Genomic DNA, 19,888 nt, shown 5'->3' with positions numbered 1-19,888 from the left:
ATTCGGTGCAGGTCCCACGCCATGTGGTACCAGTTCTGCTTTTCTATCTGTCTTTTTTGCCACATTCCTCAGCTGCTCTCTAACTCTCAGACCTGTCGTCGTCTTTATCATTCTGTTCTTTCTGTGCCTTTTTTAGGGCACTTCGCGGAGATATGTCCATGTTCCCCGCATCCAAAGCACTTCCCCTCTCTGATGAAGCGAGCTCTCTCCTCAGGAGTAAGCTTGGGTTGTGCATCCTTTTTCTCTGGCTTGCTCTTTTTCTTTCTACTTTCATTCCCAGAAGTCTGATCGGCTCATTGTGTCATGGCCTTATCTGTGGGGTAGGTCAAACTGCCAGAGTGAATGGCAAAGCCCCGCTTCGCATGACTCATCAACTCCTGAATAGAAGCTGACTTCTGTTCCAAGCAGTGATCTCGGATCTCTGTAGGTAGACTCAAGGTAAACTGCTCAATCTGTTCTCTGAACGAGATCTTCTTGAATGAAGAGGCGGGTAGAAAAGAGCTCCAGAATCTTTCACAATAAGAATTCACTGTATCGCTCTTGGTCATCCGGAGATGGTTCCAAGCAGCTCGTATATCTCGCTCAAACTCTTGAGTCAACCAAGAAGAAATAAAAAGCCTCTTGAATTCAGCCATGTAACTGGCACAGTCTTGCTTAATAGAAGCGTGGACCACCAAGTACGAGCATTCCCCTTAAAGTAAGAGGTAGCTCTCCGAATCTTGGAGTGCTCTGAATAGCGTCCTCCCGCGAAATCGATGTCAAACTGCTGTATAAAAGACAAAGTCTTCGAAGCATCTGAGTATCCTGAAAAGTATCAAACTTGATCGAGTGGCCACCTTCCATAAACTCTCGAACTTTCTTGCTTTTATCTTCGAGAAAGTCATACTGGTTGGCTTTGTAAAAATTCTTCTTGTTCGCATAAAACTTTCCGTCATCGAAATCTGAGCTGTCTGTAGACGAGTCCTCAGTAGAACTGTCAGTCTCTGGGCGAGATTTAGCCTTCTTTGCCTTTCTCTTGCCCTTTCCAAAGCGTTGCTTCTTGCTTCGCTTTTTACCTTTTCTGTCTTCTTCGCTCGAATCCGAGGAGCTAGAAGAACTGTCAGAAGAAGAAGAGGAAGAACTGGGTAGGTCTTCAAACTTGATGCGCTTCTTTAATTTCTTTGCCTTGTCAAATGTTGACGACGATCCAAATAACCCGGGAAGTCAATGCCTTTCTTCTGCTTTTTGCCGTGCTTTTTGGCTTTCTTTTGCGTGTCAAAAAGCTGAGCAATCCGTGCATCAACCACGTTCTCCAGTTCCTTCTCCGTATATTTCTTGGAGGCAGAAGGTTTCTTGAGAGCGGGTTTCGGGAGTGGTGTTGTGGTTCTCTGCCACTCCGTCTGTACCTCTTCCAAAGAGGTCTGGTTCATATATTTTGCCATCTTCGGGTCCTTGGCAAAATTGAGCATCATCTTTGTTGCATCGCCGATCAACTGGCGACGCTCTATCGCTCGCCGCTCCGCCTAAGTAGGCCAAGGCGGGCCATACTCTCTGCCTGAATCTTCGTTGTGATCCCAGCCCGCATCTCCAGATGCAGAGGAAGTCGACTGATCATTGCCTGAAGCCATAGGTGCCGCGGAAAAAAAATTTCGGGGATCGGATTTCCCGTAGAAGAGAAATCGGCCGTGCTCTGATACCACTGTAACAGACTTGGACACTCCAAGTCAAGAATCAACCGCGACAGCACCAAATAACCACTTCAAAACAATTCACAGATCACAATAGATTTGCACTGGCCCGGTGGAGTTCCGTGCCTAGAGATATTGGCCCCAAAGACTGGCGCCCCTTTCGGTATTTCTTTTTGTATTAATCAATCATCAAAGTACAAGAGAGCGGTAGGGTTTCACTCTCAGACTCTGCGTCCAGATGCTCTGAGAAGTGAGGCCCTCACCACTAATTTAAAGGTTACAAGGGATGCCCAAAAGCAGAGCCCCAAAAGCTTCAAATCAAAAGCAATTGCTCTCTCTCTCTCTCACAGAGAGTCAAAACATGAAAGCAAAAGCATTCTCTCGCTCTTTTTCATTTAAGTAGAGAAAAAGCGAAATTTGCGTCGCTCATCATTTTCCAAATTTAAAAAAAAAAAAAAAAAGCCTCCGCGATTTCCGGGAATTAGGGTTTCTGGCAGAAATTAGGGTTTGCAAGAATTTTAGGGTTTCTGGCAGAAATTAGGGTTTCTGCTGTCTGCCACGTCATCACTTTGTGACAGGTGTTGGATGAGTTGGCCAACATGGTGCTCCAGCCAAAGGAGACTTTTGCAGAGTTTATGACTAAGACCAAGTCTTTGGTTGCCAAGCTTCCCAAGCAACCCGGTGAATTCATGGTTAAGAAGTCGGTGGAGAAGGCGCTTCCCAAAACTTCTCAGCAAAAACTCCGAGAGAGTCTCCGACCCGACGCCACTCTGGAGGAGTTCATCGCACCTGCCACTAGGATAGAGGGGCTAGGAAGTTGTTCAACAACTCCCCTCACATAGAGACCCCCTTTGTGTTTTCGGAAAGTCCTGCTGATCCATTGACTTCTCTACGCTTTGGATCAAATCAAGAGAGAGCTAGAAGAGCTTCGGTCTCAACAGGAGACTAAGGCTATGGTATGGTGCAGCTCGTGTCGCTCTCTAGGACATCCTCCACAGGACTGTCTCCTTCGGACTTATTGCCACTTCTGCGAGAAGTCTGGGCATGAATACAAGGATTGCTACTATATCAAGGGATTACGACAGATACAACAAAGTCTAGGTCCTTCTCTCCAACAAGGGCTAGCACCTGGATCAAACATGGTGTCACCCTAAAGCCATCAGAACCCGATGCCACCTCTGCTGACAACACCTCCTATGCAGGGTATGCACAACAACTTTACATCCCCCAACTTTTATTATGCTAGTACTCCTTCAGTTCCCCAAATCTTCTACATGTCAGCATCCGGTCCCATGCAGCAAGGGTCGAGACCACCTCGCCCCTCAAATAGGCTAATTTTGTGCTACAGGTGTGGGGAGTATGGACACTATAAGAGCAAATGTCCGTTACTAGAAGGATCCCCTCCTTGCTGACATTGCCCTGAAGCTAAGGATCACTATAGTAAGGACTGCCCAAAACAACGAGCATCCACATCTGCAAGCAAAAGCCAGAACCAGCAGGAGTTTACATTTCCAAAGCTTAACCTCATCACAGTAAGCACCATTCCACAGGCCCCGCCTTCCACTCTTGTAGTTGCCTCTCGAGATGGATTGAAGCAAGTGGAAGAGCTGGCTGGGGTGCTCACACGGGCACAGAGAGCTGCTAATGGTCTCAGCCTCCCTGGCGATCCAATTTTTTCATCTCCAGTCCCACAAATGAGTCAAACTCCCGTAGTAGCTGATAAACCAGTAGGTAGTGCCAAGAGCCAACCTACCTCTCTTCTATCAGATATTGATGGTGCTTTCATGGAAGCAGTAGAGGACTTGCAAAAGATTAAGATACCAGAGCAAGATTTAATCAAAAGAGAGAAGCCTACAGCATAGTCTATCTTGAAGAACACCTTTTAGCAAGTGTCACTGTACGACATGCTTCGACTTGATACAAATTTTAGAATTGACACCCTGTCATCATCCAGTCTCTGTACCCTGGTGCAGGGCCTAGTGGCGGGCACCTACTTGTGCAGCCCTTGGAGTCCTACATGATTTCTTATCCAGTTGCTCCCCTCATCGACTACAAAAGTCCTCGTCTCACTCTGTCTATTCTTGGACATAAATTCTCAAGCGTCATCGTGGATGGTGGATCTGGGATCAATCTGATGCCAGAATTTACCATATTGGCCTTAGGTCTGCAGCCTACCCGCCCTGCTCCATTCACTGTTACGTTGGCAGACCAGAGGACAGTCTACCCTGTGGGCATAGTAGAGAAGGTGCCTCTGATGGTACAAAACTTCACATTTAGCTTGGATTTTGTGGTGGTTAGTCTTCCTCAGGTGGAGGGAGGATTTCCTTTGCTTATTAGTAGACCATGATTGCGGCATACTAAGGCACTTCATGATTGGGGAAATGACGCCATGTGGATACATACTCCTGGCTCCCCTATGCAACCAATTTGGCTTGAAGGAGGGATGGATCGAGTGGTTCATCACAGCTCATTGTCAGTACAGTCCAACCCCGACCCTGAGCAGCCCATCCCACCTGACGGGTCTGACGAAGACCTGCTGCAGTGGTTGGAAGCTACCACCTCGATCCCATGCTATGTGGTCTCTATTCAAAACTCAATTGTACCGGTAACACTCTCTCTCCCAGCTCCTCAGGCAGACACCAATGTCCCAAGTCATACAGCAGACAATAGTCCTACAACAGACAGTGTACCAATCCCAGATGGTTTTTCCACACCTTTCATTGAACGTGTGCTCGAAGATGTAGCAGAGCATGTATTGTACAGTTTCATGGATGGGTTCAGTGGATACAATCAGTTGGACATCCATCCAGGTGATCAGCTTAAAACGGCCTTTGTGACTCCCTGAGGTATTTATGTCTACACTAGAATGTCTTTTGGGTTGAAAAACGCTCCACCTTCTTTCAATCGGGCGGTATATCTCATCTTTTGTCCTCTGCTTACGGATCATCTTCGCATCTTCATGGACGATTTTTTGACCTTTTGAGGTGCTCAATGTTCAACACCAGTGGAAAATCTAGAGGAACACCTCGCTCAGCTCTCTGCTGTCTTCCTCAAGTGCAGAGAGGCACGCCTAAAGCTAAACCCTAACAAATGTCATTTTTTGGTCACTGAGGGCACACTTCTAGGCTATGTGGTGTCTGCTAAAGGTTTAGCGCCTGACCCTGAGAAGATCGTGGCAATCTTAAAGTTACCACCTCCCATCAACCCAAAAGGGGTGCAGAGCTTTGTAGGCCACACAGGCTATCATCACAGGTTTATACGCATGTATGCACAGGTGGCTCAACCTCTAATCCGCCTAACCAGTGCTACTGTTCCCTTTCAATGGTCAAATGCAGAGGCTAAAGCTTTTGCATACCTCAAAAAACGCCTCACTGAAGCGCCTATCCTAGTAGCTCCCGATTGGTCTCTCCCTTTTCATGTGCATACTGATGCCAGTCAACTGGCTGTGGGTGCTGTGCTGACTCAGCCTAGTAAGGAGTAAAACCTGGATCGCCCTGCTCACTATGCAAGTCGCCTACTCACCAAGGCAGAACGCAACTATAGCACCACAGAAAGAGAAGGTTTAGCTGTTGTGTATGCTTTGCAAAAATTTCGGCATTATTTATTAGGAGTCCACTTCATAGTTATTACTGATCACCATGCCCCGCGCTATCTGCTCAACAAGCCGCAAGTTGCAGGTTGAGTATGGCGATGGCTACTCTTATTTCAAGAATTTGATTTCGAAGTGGTACTCAGGCCCGACAAACATCATGTCCTTGCCGACCACCTCTCTCGCATTCACACGGGCGAAGAAGCAACGGGGGTTGCAGACGACTTTCTAGATAGTAGCCTCTTTAAGGTGGATAACACTCCGGAATGGTATGGCGATATTTTGCATCTGCTTTCTACTGGTGTGTACCCAAAGAATGCTTCTCCACTGCAGAAGAGACGATTGTTGTTGAAGTCTAGGCCATTCACTCTGATTGGGGGCAAGCCATACAAGTCAGGACAGGATGGTGTTCTGAGGCGGTGTGTCTCCTCTCATGAAGTGGAGTATATTTTGGAGGATGCCCACAGTGGTCCCACTGGTGGCCATTACCCTGGTCATATTACTGCCCAAAAGATTCTCCAGTGTGGCTTATGGTGGCCCTATATTTTTCGGGATGCAATCGCCTATGTAAAAGTATGTGATGTGTGTCAGCATTGTGGCCCTAAACCAAGCAAGCTGTCAAACCGTCCTCTGCAGGTCTCTATGGCATGGCAACCCTTTGAGAGATGGGGCATTGATTTTGTGGGTCCAATTACTCCCTCCGCCCAACCAGGCAATCGGAAGTATCTACTAGTGGCTACAAATTATGCAACAAAGTGGGCAGAGGTACTGGCAACAATGGATTGCACTGGCACTACTGTAGCCAAGTTTCTCTATGAAAATATTTTGTGCAGGTTTGGGTGTCCCCTGGAAATCACGAGTGATAGGGGTAGTCACTTTGTGAATGAAACGATTTCAACCTTGCTTGCCAACTACAAGATTTTTCAACGAAAATCTTGTTCCTATTACCCTAGAGCAAATGGGCAGGCCGAGAGCACTAACAAGGTTCTGATAGCACTTCTACGGAAAGCATGTCATTTCCATCCTGCGACTTGGGCTCAAGCTATGCACGGTACGAACTTCTTTCAAAGCCACAACCAATCACATCCCATTTCAATTAGCTTTCGGTTTGGAAGCGATAGCACCCTTCGAATTCAACTCAGGATCTCCACGAGTGTGTAGTCTACGTGCCAATGGAGATTTGGGGTCGGCATCTGTCTCTCGTCTTTACCTTTTGGATAAAAGTCGAAGTTTGGCTTCTTTGGCTCTGGAAGCAGAGCAGCTTCGTCGCAAAGCATGGCATGATCGCCATCTCCGAAAGCCGCAAATAACTCAAGAAGCACTGGTGCTACTTTATCAAGCTAAGTATCTGAAGAAAGCTAAAAAGCTGGTTCCAGCCTGGCAAGGGCCATTCAGGGTACATGAAATTTTGCCACAAGGAGCAATCCAGTTAGTAACTTTGGACGTTGTTCCATTGCCTCTGGTAAATGGCTCCAGAATCAAGTGCTATTACTCCTCTGAGTGAACAGTCTGCTACTATTCCGCCATCTGTAGGTTCTAATATCCCATCCCTCTCCTCCCCACTACCTTTCCTGCAGAACGGGTGTTCTGTTACTGTGTCAGTCTCTCCAATACTCTTTAGTCTCTGCTATGTCTGTAGAAGATTCCACCTTTCCTCCTAAGGTATCCTTTCTCCACTCAGTCTCGATAATTGGGTATTGTCTTGAACTTCTTACACTCCGATCACTCTTTCTCTAATTGTTTCTATCCTCAATGTTATTTGACGTTAGTACTAAGGTCTTTCCAGTTAAGCTCCTAGTCTGTTTTGTGATATTTTCTTTAAGTTTACACGCTTCTCTCTGTCGCTATTGGGAGTTGTCTGTCTCTATTGTAAACCCTTCCCGTCTCTACTCTCTAAAGCCCAAATCGGGTGCCTTGGCATTGGTGCTTTCCAAGCACATCCTCGGCTGTCTTTAAGACAAACTTCACCTCTACTTACTTCACGGAGCTATAGTTGCAGTCTCATTCCAACCAACTAACAGACTCTTATCCTCCAGAAGAACAACCACACGTGCAAGTGTATCACCCAGTCTACCTCTAATCTAGATGTCTAGCAAAATATCAACTGTCATGCCCATCAACAGGCTGCTTTAAACTCTCACAATTATGGCCATCGCATTCGTGGTTACAGCTAGTAGTTTGAGCAAGAAGATGCTACCTTGAATTCACATCGTGATCCCAGCATTCGCAAGAGTGGAGCCGCTAATATATTCATTAAGAATCTAGATAAGGACATTGACAACAAGGCTTTGCATGACACTTTCTCCATTTTTGGTCCAATCTATCTTGTCGAGTGGCTTTGGATGAGGCTAGAGTCTCCAAGGGTCATGGTTTTGTTCAGTTTGAACAAGTGGAATCTGCCCAGATGGCGATTGTTAAAGTGAATGAAATGTTAATCAATGACAAACCAGTTTATGTGGCCCCTTTTCTTAGAAAACAGGAAAGCTCAGGCTCAAAATTCAATAATGTCTATGTGAAGATTATTGCAGATGCTATGTCAGATGAAGAATTTAGGAGCGTCTTTGAAGCCTTTGGTCCCATTAGCAGTGCGGTTATTATGAGGGATGCTGATGGCAAATCAAAGTGCTTCGGTTTTGTGAATTTTGAGAGCGCAGATGATGCTGCAAAGGCAATTCAAAGTTAGAATGGCAAATGGTTCAATGAAAAAGAGTGGTATGTGGGTGGAGCTTAGAAAAAGTCAGAGAGGGAGGCTGATTTAAAGGCCAAGTATGAACAACTTCGGAAGGAAAAGATTGAGAAATCGCAGGGCGCAAATCTGTACCTGAACCATGTATCATCCTGGAGCTCCAGGAATGGGCCAACAAATGTTTTATGGCCAGCCCCCCCTCTTCCCCAATACGCCCAGCTTTCTCCCCTTTATCCCAACTCGTCCCCTCCCTCCCCATTCGTCCTCATTCAATTCGTCCCCCTCCTCCCCTCTCCCTGTTCGTCCCTATTCCCTTCTCCCAATTCGTCCCCCTAACTCCCTCCCAATTCGTCCCAATATCCCATTTCCCAATTCGTCCCCCTAACTCCCTTCCCAATTCACCCTCTTTCCCCCTCTCCCAATTCGTTCCCCTCTCCCTCTCCCTATTCCGACCCCTCTCTCCTCTCACAATTCATCCCAACCCTCCCCTCCCAATTCGTCCCCCTCCCCTCTCTCCCCCAATTCGTCCCCCTCTCCCAATTCGTCCCCCCCTCCCCTCCCAATTCGTCCCCTCCCCTCTCTACCAAATTCGCCCCCTTTCCCCCTCCCAAATTCGCCCCCCCTCTCCTCTCCCAATTCGTCCCCTCTCTCCCCAATTCGCCCCCCCTCCCTCCCCCCCCCCCCCCCCCCCCCCCCCCCCCCCCCCCAAAAAAAAATAAAAAATAAAATCGCCCCTCCCCCTCTTTCCCCCTCCTAAATTCGCCCCCCTCTCCTCTCCCAATTCGTCCCCCCTCCCCTCCCAATTCCCCCCCCCCCCCCCTTCTCTCCAACTCGTCCTCTCTCTCCCCAATTCGTCCCTCCCCCCTTTTCCCAACTCGCCCTTCTCCCAATTTATTTTCGACCTTCTCCCCAATTCGCCCCCTTCGCCCCAATTGGCCCCTCCCCTCCAATTCACCCAATTCGACCTGCTTTCCCTTCTTTCCAAATTCGCCCACCCGTTCCCAATTCGGAAGTTTTGAAATTCACCCACCCGTTTCCAATTCGTAACCCAGTCGCCTCGGCCATCTCGGGTTCGGGTTCGTATAAAACAACTCTAAATTTTCAAGTGGGTAAGCATTGCTTCCAAGCGTCCCTGATAGCGAGCATCGAGCATCTGTCGCCGCGCTACCCAATTCGACAGCTTGGCCTCTTCGCTTTCTTTCAGCAATTCGGATTTTCGGCTTTCTCTCCTTCTAAACGCAATATACAGTAATTGAGATAACAGTATACAAAATTGAAGAATTATCACATAATTATCACATGTATGCAAGTGTGGATATGCAATTGTGGATCAGTTTTTGAGTCTGTTCAGTGTCTGACGTTCTTCTGCTCTGCATTGTAACAACTTCAATCTCTGGACAGGGTGTGCACAGCAGTTAGTGTCAAGAAGGATTGCAATTATCATGGCAAGTACCAGCAAACCCTCTAGGAAAGCAGTCAAGAAGCCACCACCTCCGCAGCTGAGTTCTGCTGAAGAGGAGGAGGATTCGGAAACTAACAGCCAAGATGTGGATGACTTCACTTCTAGTGATGCCAGCGATGAAAGTTGCAAAGCATCCCCAACTTCGGAGTCGGATTCAGAAGCTGTCTCTGAATCGGATGCATCAAAAGAAACAAACTTGAAAACAACAGGTAAAAAGAAACGCAATCAGGAAATCATCCATCAGGAAATCAGTAGGCCGGCTACATCTAAAAGTCGCTCACCATTCTCCTTGGTTGTTTATCTACAACCGTCTCGACCGTCTCTCAGCCAAATCCTCTCCAAGGACCAACTACAGACTATGGGTCTCACAACATTGGCCGAAGATCTCCCAACCACTATTCCTGTACAGATGATTCATAATCTTTTGAAGAACTTTCCCGAGGTCAGGGGTCATAAACTCACCACTACAAGGTTAGGCCATGCTATGGGTATGACAACCTTTCCAGCTGTGGAGCCTGCTACTCGAACCTTCTCTCAGATTTCTAAGGAGATCACAATTCAGTCATGCGAGGAAATGCTCAGTACAAATCACTCGAATTATGAAAGAAATAAACAGATCTTGGCAATCTTTAGATACTACTTTCTAGCTAGAGATGCCAAAGAAGATAAAGGGAAATGTGAACTGCCCACTACATTATCTCATTGGGACGGTCTTTACTGTTTGCTCCATGCCCAACCCTGTGGATTTCACCAGATCCTTTTTTCATCTTTACATTCTCGGACCAAAAGGTTTCGGACCCAGGTGAGATCTATGCAGCTCAGCTTCAAATGCTTTGCAGCCCCTCTCTTGGCGTGGGTTGTAAGTATACATGTTACACCACACGAAGTAGAGGATGACACACGAAGTGTGCAAGGGAAAAGAAAATCCCTAAACATTCATGCTGATCCTACAATCCACAAGAAAAAGAAGATCAAAGCCAAGGTGGCCAAAGATACAGCAGAGTCTCTACTCTCTTTGCCAATATCTGAGAGCCAACAGACTAAAGTAACACATCTTCCGCGGCGTTCTCTGTCTTCCACCCCTCTCTGTACGCCACCACCAGTGTCGACTCTCGAATTTCATGACAAATCGGCGGCTTCTACCTCGGAGATTCCTCTACCTTCTTCCCCAATATTCACCCATAGGCATCTGACTCCACCTGCAACTACCATCTCAGCTCCCGTCTCAGCTCCTACTTCAGCTCCTACTCGACCAGTAGTACCTTCTCACAGCGAGCCACTTGTGCCACTTGGGACTCCTCTAGTATCATCATCAGGGGTGGCCGACTCTACTTCTCTGGTACATCTTTTGGAGAAAGTATTACTTTTGCAAGTCCGGCAAAGTCAAAACTGGTCCTGTAGCCAATTTCTCTTTCAATGTCTGAAAGGCGGTCACCTCTGTGGGTCTCCACGGGAAAAGGACTCCTTTCTGTGTTAAGATATGCAAAGGGGAAGCAACCTCTTCAAACTTTTGAATGAACCGCCTATAGTACGAACACAATCCCGAGAAGCTTCTAACTTCATGGACATTCTTCAAATGGGGCCAATCACGGATAGTCTCGATCTTGGCCGGATCCATTCACACTCCTGCTGCTGACACAATGTGTCCCAAAAAGTGGATCTCTGGTAGGAAAAATTCACTTTTCTTCGCATGAATCACCTTGTGATCTCGTAATGCCTGCAAGACCTGAAGCAGATGATCTTTATGTTCTGTCTCATTCTTAAAGAAAACAATGATATCGTCAAAGAAAGTGCCAACAAATAGCTTGTACTCGCAAAAAATCCTGTCCATCATCCGGTTAAATGTCGCAGGAGCATTGGTTAGGCCAAAAGGCATTACCAAAAACTCAAATAACCCAAAAGTCGTCCGAAAGGCTGTCTTGTAGACGTCTCCCGGTGCGATTCGGATCTGATGATATCCACTCTTCAAATCAATCCTGCTAAAACACGAGGATCCCTGTAATCTGTCGAGTATATCATCGATCCTAGGAATCGGAAATCTGTTCTTGATGGTGATTTTTTTGAGAGCTCTATAATGGATGCACATTCTCCAAGATCTGTCTTTCTTTAAAACCAACAACATTAGAGAGCAATACTGTGAAGTACGAGAGCAATACGGTGAAGTACTAGGACAAGACCCTTTTCCAAGAGGTCTTTCACTTGGTTCATAATCTCTTCGTTTTGGGCTCGGCTCACACGGTAAGATGGCTGGTTCGGTGGCATGCTTCCAGGTATCAAATCAATGGTATGATCTTCAGGACAAGCAGGTGGTAACTCGCCTGGCAGAGACTCGTCCTTAAGTTTAAAATCAAGTACAATGGTTCTGTTCTTCTTTGTGGTCAATGTCGCTTTCCTCGCCCGATAGTCGACCACGGCGTTGTTCTTGTGGTACTAGGGAATTCCCAAGAGGACATCAAAACCTTCCAAAGGCATTATGTAGAAGTCCTCATGCCCTGACAATGCAACCGAAGTTTGCCAATGACAGGTGTAATGGCTACGTCCCTGCCGGGTGCCGCTAGAACAGCCTCCGTAAGTGGTCCCATCCGATCGGGAGTGATCTCGAGCCGCGCCGCCAATTCTGGTGAAATGAAATTGGCCTTGGCTCCTCCATCGAAGAAGATCAAGGCTTCTTGGTCTTTCACTTTGCCCCAAGCTCGACAAAGTTCTGTACTCTCGTCCAACGTGCTGGGATCGGTACCCACGCAATCTGCAACCAGTCCTGTTTTCATCTTGCCTTTTCTTCCACGTTCCTCAGCTGCTCTCGAACTCTCAAGCCTTTCGTTGTCCTTGTCGTTCTGTTCTTTCTGTGCCTTTTTAGGGCACTTCACGGAGATATGTCCAGTTTCCCCGCATCCAAAGCACTTTCCTTCCCTGATGTAGCAAGCCCGCTCCTGAGGAGTATGCTTGGGTTGTGCATCTTTCTTTTCTGGGTTGCTCTTCCTCTTTCTACTTTCATTTGTCGAAGTCTGTTCGGCTCTTTGTGTCATGGTCTCATCGGTGGGGTAGGTCAAACTGCCAGAGTGAATGACAAAATCCCGTTTCGCATGACTCAGCAACTCCTGGATGGAAGCTGATTTTTGTTCCAAGCAGTGATCTCGGATCTTTGTAGATAGACCCAAGGTAAACCGCTCAATCTGTTCCTTGAACGAGATCTTCTTAAATGAAGAGGCGTGTAGAAAAGAGCTCCAGAATTTCTTGCAATAAGCGTCGGCTGTATCCTTCTTGGTCATCCGAAGATGGGTCCAAGCAGTTCGTATATCACGTTCATACTCTCGAGTCAGCCAAGAAGAAATAAAAAGCCTCTTGAATTTCAGCCATTTAACTGGCGCAGTCTTGTTTAATAGAAGCTTGGACCACCAAGTTCGAGCATTCCCCTTAAAGTAAGAGGCAGCTCTCCGAATCTTAGAGTGCTCTGAGTAACGCCCTCCCGCAAAAGCGATGTCAAATTGCTGTACAAAAGACAAAGCCTTTGGAGCATATCTATATCCAGAAAACGTGTCAAATTTAATTGACTGCCCACCTTCCTTAAACTCTCCCTTAAACTCTCGGACTTTCTTGCTTTTGTTTTCTAGAAAGTCATACTGGTTGGCTTTGTAAAAATTCTTCTTCTTTGCATAAAAATAGTCGTCATCAGAGTCTGAACTGTCTGTAGACGAGTCCTCAATAGAACTATCAATCACTGGGCGAGATTTAGACTTCTTTGCCTTTTTCTTGCCCTTTCCGAAGCGTTGCTTTTTGCTTCGCTTTTTGCCTTTTCTGTCTTCTTCGCTCGAGTCAAATGAGCTAGAAGAACTGTCAGAAGAAGAAGAAGAAGAAGAACTGGATACTCCTTCAAATCGAACACGCTTCTTTTGCTTTCTTGCCTTTTCAAAAGTAGACTGACGACCCAAATAACCTGGAAAGTCAGTGCCTTTGTTCTGCTTTTTGTCGTGCTTTTTAACTTTGTTCTGCGCGTCAAAAAGCTGAGCAATTCGTGCATCAACCACCTCTTCTAATTCTTTCTTTGTATACTTACTGGAGTAGGAGGTTTCTTGAGAGCGGGTTTGGGGGGTGGTTTTGTGGCTTTTGCCATTGCATGTGCACCTCATCGAAAGAGGTCTCGCTCATATATTTTGCAAATTTTGGATCCTTGGCAAAATTGAGCATCATCTTTGTTGCGTCGCCGATCAATCGTTGACGCTCCATCTCTCGACGCTGCGCCGGAGTAGGCTGAGGCGGGCCGTACTCCTTGCCTGAATCTTTGTTGTGATCCCTTCCCGCATCTCCGGAGGTAGAGGGAGTCGACTGATCTTTGCCTGAAGCCATAGGTGCCGCGGAAAAAAAATTTAGGGATCGGATTTTTTGTAGAAGAGAAATCGGCCATGCTTTGATACCATTGTATTAGCCTTGGACACTCCAAGTCGAGAATCTACTGTGACAGCACAAATAAACACTTCAAAACAGTTCACAGTTCACAACCTTGGCGCCCCTTTCGGTATTTCTTTATATTGCATCAACACAGTACTAGCCGGTACTCCAGACTCTGCACCTTCTCCAGGAAGCATGCCAAAGAATGAGCCCATGGCCTCATATTTTAAAGCCCTAGGCCCCAAAAGCAGTTTACATGAAAAGCCTTCAAACTCAAAAGCATCTGGTCCAAAAGCGATGCCCAAAAAACTGCCAGCGTGATTTACAAGAATCTGTACAACTGCCACATCAGCAGCACAAATCGCGGACATCCATACACGCTGTCACGTTAGCATGTCAACGCAATTTTAGGGATGCCCGTACGATTGCCACGTCATCGGTTCATGAGTGTGTGTGTGGGTCCTGCTTTATTTTAATGCCTTTATGTCACTTGGGCCCCATCGCACGGGGTCCCATAAGTTGGTAGCACTTCTTCTTCTGCTGTTGCTTGTCCTTCTTAGGGTTTAGGCCCCTCGGCCATGATGTGAAGGTTGGCTCTGCTCTTCAGTGACTTGACACGTCAGCAATTCGTGATGACAGCTTTCGTCTTGAAGGCATGTCGCACTATGCTAGAGGCTGATATGGGCAAAAGAATTCACAATGATAGTTTTAGTCAAGGGGTGGTTGAGAAAAGAAGCCCTGCTTGGAAATGCCTTGGTTGACATGTATGCCAAATACTTCAGAAAGCTCAAAACGATCTTCTTGTGCGGAATATCGTCTCTTCGAACACATTGATTGTGGGGTATTCCCAAGTAGGGCAGGGCCAAGAAGCTCTGGGAATTTCTCAAGATTTAATAATCTATGCTTGCACCTTCAAGGCATGTGGCATTATGTAGGACTCCAATATGGGTGACAATGATATTGTTAGAGAGGGGCTACGTGCTTGGCACTGCCTTGATCTGCATGTATTTCATATTTGGTGTGATTGAGGAGCTTTCTGTCCAGAATGTTGTCTCTTGGAACGCACTGATTGTGGGATATGCTCAATAGGGCCAGGGCCAGAGAGCTTTGATCTGTTTTCGGCCGGTGCAAAGTTAGGGCATTTCTACATATGCGTCACTTATGCTTGCATCTTGAAGATATGGAGCACTATGCAGAACGCCGATATGGGCAACATAATTCATGATGATATTGTTAGTCAAGGGGTGTTGAAACAAAACATCGAGCTCGGCATTGCATTGGTTGACATGTATGCCAGATGTGGTGTACTGCAGAAAGCAGAAAACGTTCTTGAGGAGCTGTTTGTCTGGAATGCTAAGTCCTAGAATGCACTAATTGCATGATATACCGAATAGGGGTGGGGCCAACAAGCTCTGGGCCTTTTTCAGCTGATGCAAAGCGAACTCATCTCTCAAGGTTACCTATGCTTGCAGCTTGAAGGCATGTGGAAATTTGGAAAATGCTGAAATTGGCAAAATTTGGAAGACGCTGAGATGGGAAAAACACTCAGGATGATATTGTTAGTCAGGGGCTGTCAACGTTATGCTTGGCATTGCCTTGTTCGACATGTATGCCAAATGTGGCAGGGCCGGGAAGCCTTGGGCTGTTTTCAGCAGATGTTCATCTCTCCTAGATGCAGTCACCTATGCTTTCATCATGAAGGCATGTGGCACTACGATAGATGCTGAAATGGGCAAAATAATGCATGATGATATTTTTAGTCAAGGCGCTGTTGAAAAAAGAAGTCTTTCTTGGAAATGCCTTGGTTGACATCTATGCCAAAAACTTCAGAAAGCTCAGAACGACCTTCTTGCCCGGAATGTGGTCTCCTAGAACGCACTGATTGTGGGGTATTCCCAACAAGGGCAGGGCCATCAAGCTCTGGGCTGTTTTCAGCGCATGCAAAACTAGGGCATTTCTCCAGATGTAATCACCCAGGCTTGCATCTTCAAGGCATTTGGTAGTATGCAGGACTCCAATACGGCAACGATGATATTGTTACACGGGTTGTGTGCTTGGCACTGCCTTGATCTACATGTATTCCAGATCTGATGTGCTTGAGAAAGAGCAAAAAGTGTTGAGGAACTTTCTGTCCAGAATGTTGTCTCCTGGAACGCACTGATAGCGGGATATGCTCAACAGGGGCAGGGCCAGAGAGCTCTGGTCTGTTTTAAGCGGATGCGAAACGAGGGCATTTCTCCATACTTATCACATATGCTTGCATCTTGAAGGCATGTGGCACTATGGAGAATGGCAATATGGGCAACATAAATCATGATGATATTGATATTGCTAGTCATCTATGCCAAATACTGCAGAAAGATCTGAACGAGCTTCCTCTCCCGAATGTTGTCTCTTGGAACGCAGTGATTGCGGGGTATTCCCAACAAGGGCAGGGCCAAGAAACTCTGAGCCGTTTTCAACGGATATAAAACGAAGGCATTTCTCCAGATGCAATCACCTATCCTTGCATCTTCAAGGCATGTGGCATTATGCAAGACTCCAATATGGGCAACAATGATATTGTTAGGTAGGGGCTGCATGCTTGGCACTGCCTTGATCTACATGTATTCCAGATTTGGTGTGCTTGAGAAAGCTCAAAAGTGCCTGAGGAGCTTTTTGTCCAGAATGTTGTCTCTTGGAACGCACTGATTGCAGGATATGCTCAACAGGGGCAGGGCCAGAGAGCTTATGTTTGTTTTCTGCAGATGTGAAGCGAGGGCATTTTTTCGTATGCATCACCTATGCTTGCATCTTGAAGGCATGTGGCACTATGCAGTTAGCCAATATGGGCACATAATTCATGATGGTATTGTTAGTCAAGGGCTGTTGAAACAAAACGTTGTGCTCTGCCTTGCCTTGGTTGATATGTATGCCAGATGTGGTGTACTTCAGAAAGCACAATGAGTTTTTGAGGATCTGTCCATCCAGAATGCTAAGTCTTAGAATGCACCAATCGCGGGATATGCCGAACAAGGGTGGGGCCAAGAAGCTCTGGGCTGCTTTCTGCTGATGCAAAGCGAGCTCATCTCTCAAGATGCAATCACCTATGCTTGCATCTTGAAGGCATGTGGAAATTTGGAAGACGCTGAAATGGGCAAAATAACTCATAATGATATTGTTAGTCAGGGGCTGTCAACGTTATGCTTGGCACTGCCTTGGTTGACATGTATGCCAAATGTGGCAGGGCCGGGAAACCTTGGGCTGGAAGTCGTGCTTGGAAATGGATTGGTTTACATCTATGCCAAATACTTCAGAAAGCTCAGAACGAGCTTTCTGTCTGGAATGTTGTCTCTTGGAACGTTGTGCTCTGCCTTGCCTTGGTTGATATGTATGCCAGATGTGGTGTACTTCAGAAAGCACAATGAGTTTTTGAGGATCTGTCCATCCAGAATGCTAAGTCTTAGAATGCACCAATCGCGGGATATGCCGAACAAGGGTGGGGCCAAGAAGCTCTGGGCTGCTTTCTGCTGATGCAAAGCGAGCTCATCTCTCAAGATGCAATCACCTATGCTTGCATCTTGAAGGCATGTGGAAATTTGGAAGACGCTGAAATGGGCAAAATAACTCATAATGATATTGTTAGTCAGGGGCTGTCAACGTTATGCTTGGCACTGCCTTGGTCGACATGTATGCCAAATGTGGCAGGGCCGGGAAACCTTGGGCTGGAAGTCGTGCTTGGAAATGGATTGGTTTACATCTATGCCAAATACTTCAGAAAGCTCAGAACGAGCTTTCTGTCTGGAATGTTGTCTCTTGGAACGCACTGATTGTGGTGTATTCTCAACAAGGGCAGGGCCATGAAGCTCTAGGTTGTTTTCTGTGTATGGAAAACGAGGGCATTTCTCCAGATGTAATCACCTATGCTTGCATGTTAAGGGCATGTGGCATTATGTAGGACTCTAATATGGGCAACGATGATATTGTTAGACCGGTGCTGCATGCTTGGCACTGCCTTGATTGACATGTATTCAAGATCTGGTGTACTTGAGAAATCTCAAAAAGTGCTTGAGGAGCTTTTTGTCCAGAATGTTCTCTTGGAGAGAACTAATTGCGGGATATGCCCAACAGGGGCAGGGCCAAGGATCTGTCCATCCAGAATGCTAAGTCTTTGAATGCACTAATTGTGGGATATGCCGAACAAGGGTGGGGCCAAGAAGCTCTGGACTGTTTTCAGCTGATGCAAAGTGAGCTCATCTGTCAAGGTGCAATCACCTATGCTTGCATCTTGAAGGCATGTGGAAATTTGGAAGACGCTGAAATGGGTAAAATTTGGAAGATGCTGAGATGGGCAAAAGAACTCATGATGATATTGTTAGCTAGGGGCTGTCAACGTTATGCTTGACACTGCCCTGGGGTCGTTTCGGCAGATGTTAAGCGAAGGCATCTTTCTAGATGCAATCACCTATGCTTTCGTTTTGAAGGCATGTGGCACTACACTAGACGCTGATAAGGGCAAATGAATTCATGATGATAGTTTTAATCAAGGGGCTTTTGAGAGGAGTACTGCTTGGAAATGCCTTTGTTGACATCTATGCCAAATACCTTAGAAAGGTTAGAACAAGCTTCCTGTCGGGTATGTCGCCTCTTGGAACGCACTGATTGTAGGGTATTCACAACAAGGGCAAGGCCAGGAAGCTTTTAGCGGATGGCCTTTTCTGTGGATGTAATCACCTATGCTTGCATCTTCAAGGCATGTGGCATTATGTAGGACTCCAATATGGGCAACGATGATATTGTCAGACACGGGCTGCTTGCTTGGCATTGCCTTGATCGATATGTATTCCAGATTTGGTGTGCTTGAGAAAGTTCAAGAAGTGCTTGAGGAGCTTTCTGTCCAGAATGTTGTCTCTTGGAACGCATTGATTGCGGGGTATGCTCAACGGGGGCAGGGCCAGAGAGCTCTGGTCTGTTTTTGGCGGATGCAAAACGAGGGCATTTCTCCATATACATCACCTATGCTTGCATCTTGAAGGCATGTGGCACTATGTAGAACGCCAATATTGGCAACATAATTCACGATGATATTGTTAGTCAAGGGTTGCTGAAACAAAACGTTGTGCTCCGCATTGCCTTGGTTAACGTGTGTGCTAGATGTGGTGTACTTCAGAAAGTAAAATGAGTTCTTGAGGAGCTGTGTATCCCGAATGCTATGTCTTAGAATGCACTAATTGTGGAATATGCCGAACAGGGGTGGGGCCAAGAAGCTCTCGGCTGTTTCCAGCTGATGCGAAGCGATGTGACAGGTTTTAGGGTTAGGGTTTCTATGTCAAGGTCAGACACATTGGTCCAATGCATTTCTTTGGCCTACCTCAGACTCACTCTCTCTAGCAAGGTGGTCCATGCCAATCTCTTAGTCAAAGCCAGGATCCTTGGTGCCATCATGAGTTCTCTTTATGTGGTATTTGCATCTGTGATCATTTGCACTAGGACATCTGAGTGACCTTAGGGTCTTGAACTAACTTGATTGAGTTTTGCAGGAACCGATGCAAGGGCCTAAAACCTAGAAGAAGAAGTAGAAACGGAGAAATACCAACTTATAAAGTTCTGACGGGGGGCCTAAAACTAAAGGACACATATTTTAAAAAATAAATAAATCGTTGGGATTAATTTACAAGTGGGAAACCTCAAGGCGAGGAAAACTCACAGAAAAGAGCAAATACAAAGGCGCGAACATTGAAGTGTTCATCCGCGAAATAGGGCTAAAAGCATTCATATGCAAGTTGATGCATGGCTGAAGTGATATCAGCCACTTCCCAGGCAAAACATAAGGATTGCCTATGGGAAATCTTGAAAAACTGAAGTGGATTTGCATCAGCATGAGAGAACATGCAGCTGCTGCATTGATGCACAGGGTCCAGTAGGCCTAAAATTTGACCCACATAAAGAAAGCTGCAAACGGTCGAGCGGAAGGCGGGTGAATGCCGAAGCCCAAAACTTTTTATGGAAAACCATCAAGGGGAATCGGAGCTGCATGCCAGCTGCTATACCATGAAAAAATTCTCTAGTAATGCAGCAATCCCAAAGGAGGTGACTAACAGTCTCCTCTGGAACTGAGC

At 46.4% G+C, this 19,888-nt stretch overlaps 2 protein-coding genes across 2 annotated transcripts in view; both read left to right on the top strand.

Moving 5' to 3' along the window:
• The window catches only part of LOC147438709 (uncharacterized), a 41,240-nt gene extending 21,926 nt beyond the window's left edge, over positions 1–19,314 (top strand). The window contains exon 2 of the mRNA XM_086484710.1: positions 14,880–19,314. Within this exon, the coding sequence (XP_086340836.1) occupies positions 14,880–14,901 (22 nt within the window). The 3' untranslated portion in view covers positions 14,902–19,314. The remainder of the gene's footprint in view (positions 1–14,879) is intronic.
• On the top strand, positions 14,996–18,174 carry LOC147438710 (pentatricopeptide repeat-containing protein At4g18520, chloroplastic-like). Its single transcript, XM_086483920.1, has 4 exons — positions 14,996–15,133; positions 15,927–15,992; positions 16,061–16,206; positions 17,901–18,174. Exons 1-4 carry the CDS (start codon positions 14,996–14,998, stop codon positions 18,172–18,174), a joined length of 624 nt encoding a protein of 207 aa, XP_086340046.1.
• Positions 19,315–19,888: the final 574 nt, after the last annotated feature.

The sequence above is a fragment of the Adiantum capillus-veneris genome, chromosome 16, assembly GCF_014529385.1.
Source record: "Adiantum capillus-veneris isolate H3 chromosome 16, ASM1452938v2, whole genome shotgun sequence".
NCBI lineage: Eukaryota > Viridiplantae > Streptophyta > Polypodiopsida > Polypodiales > Pteridaceae > Adiantum > Adiantum capillus-veneris.
This window is presented reverse-complemented; position numbering and strand designations above follow the sequence as displayed.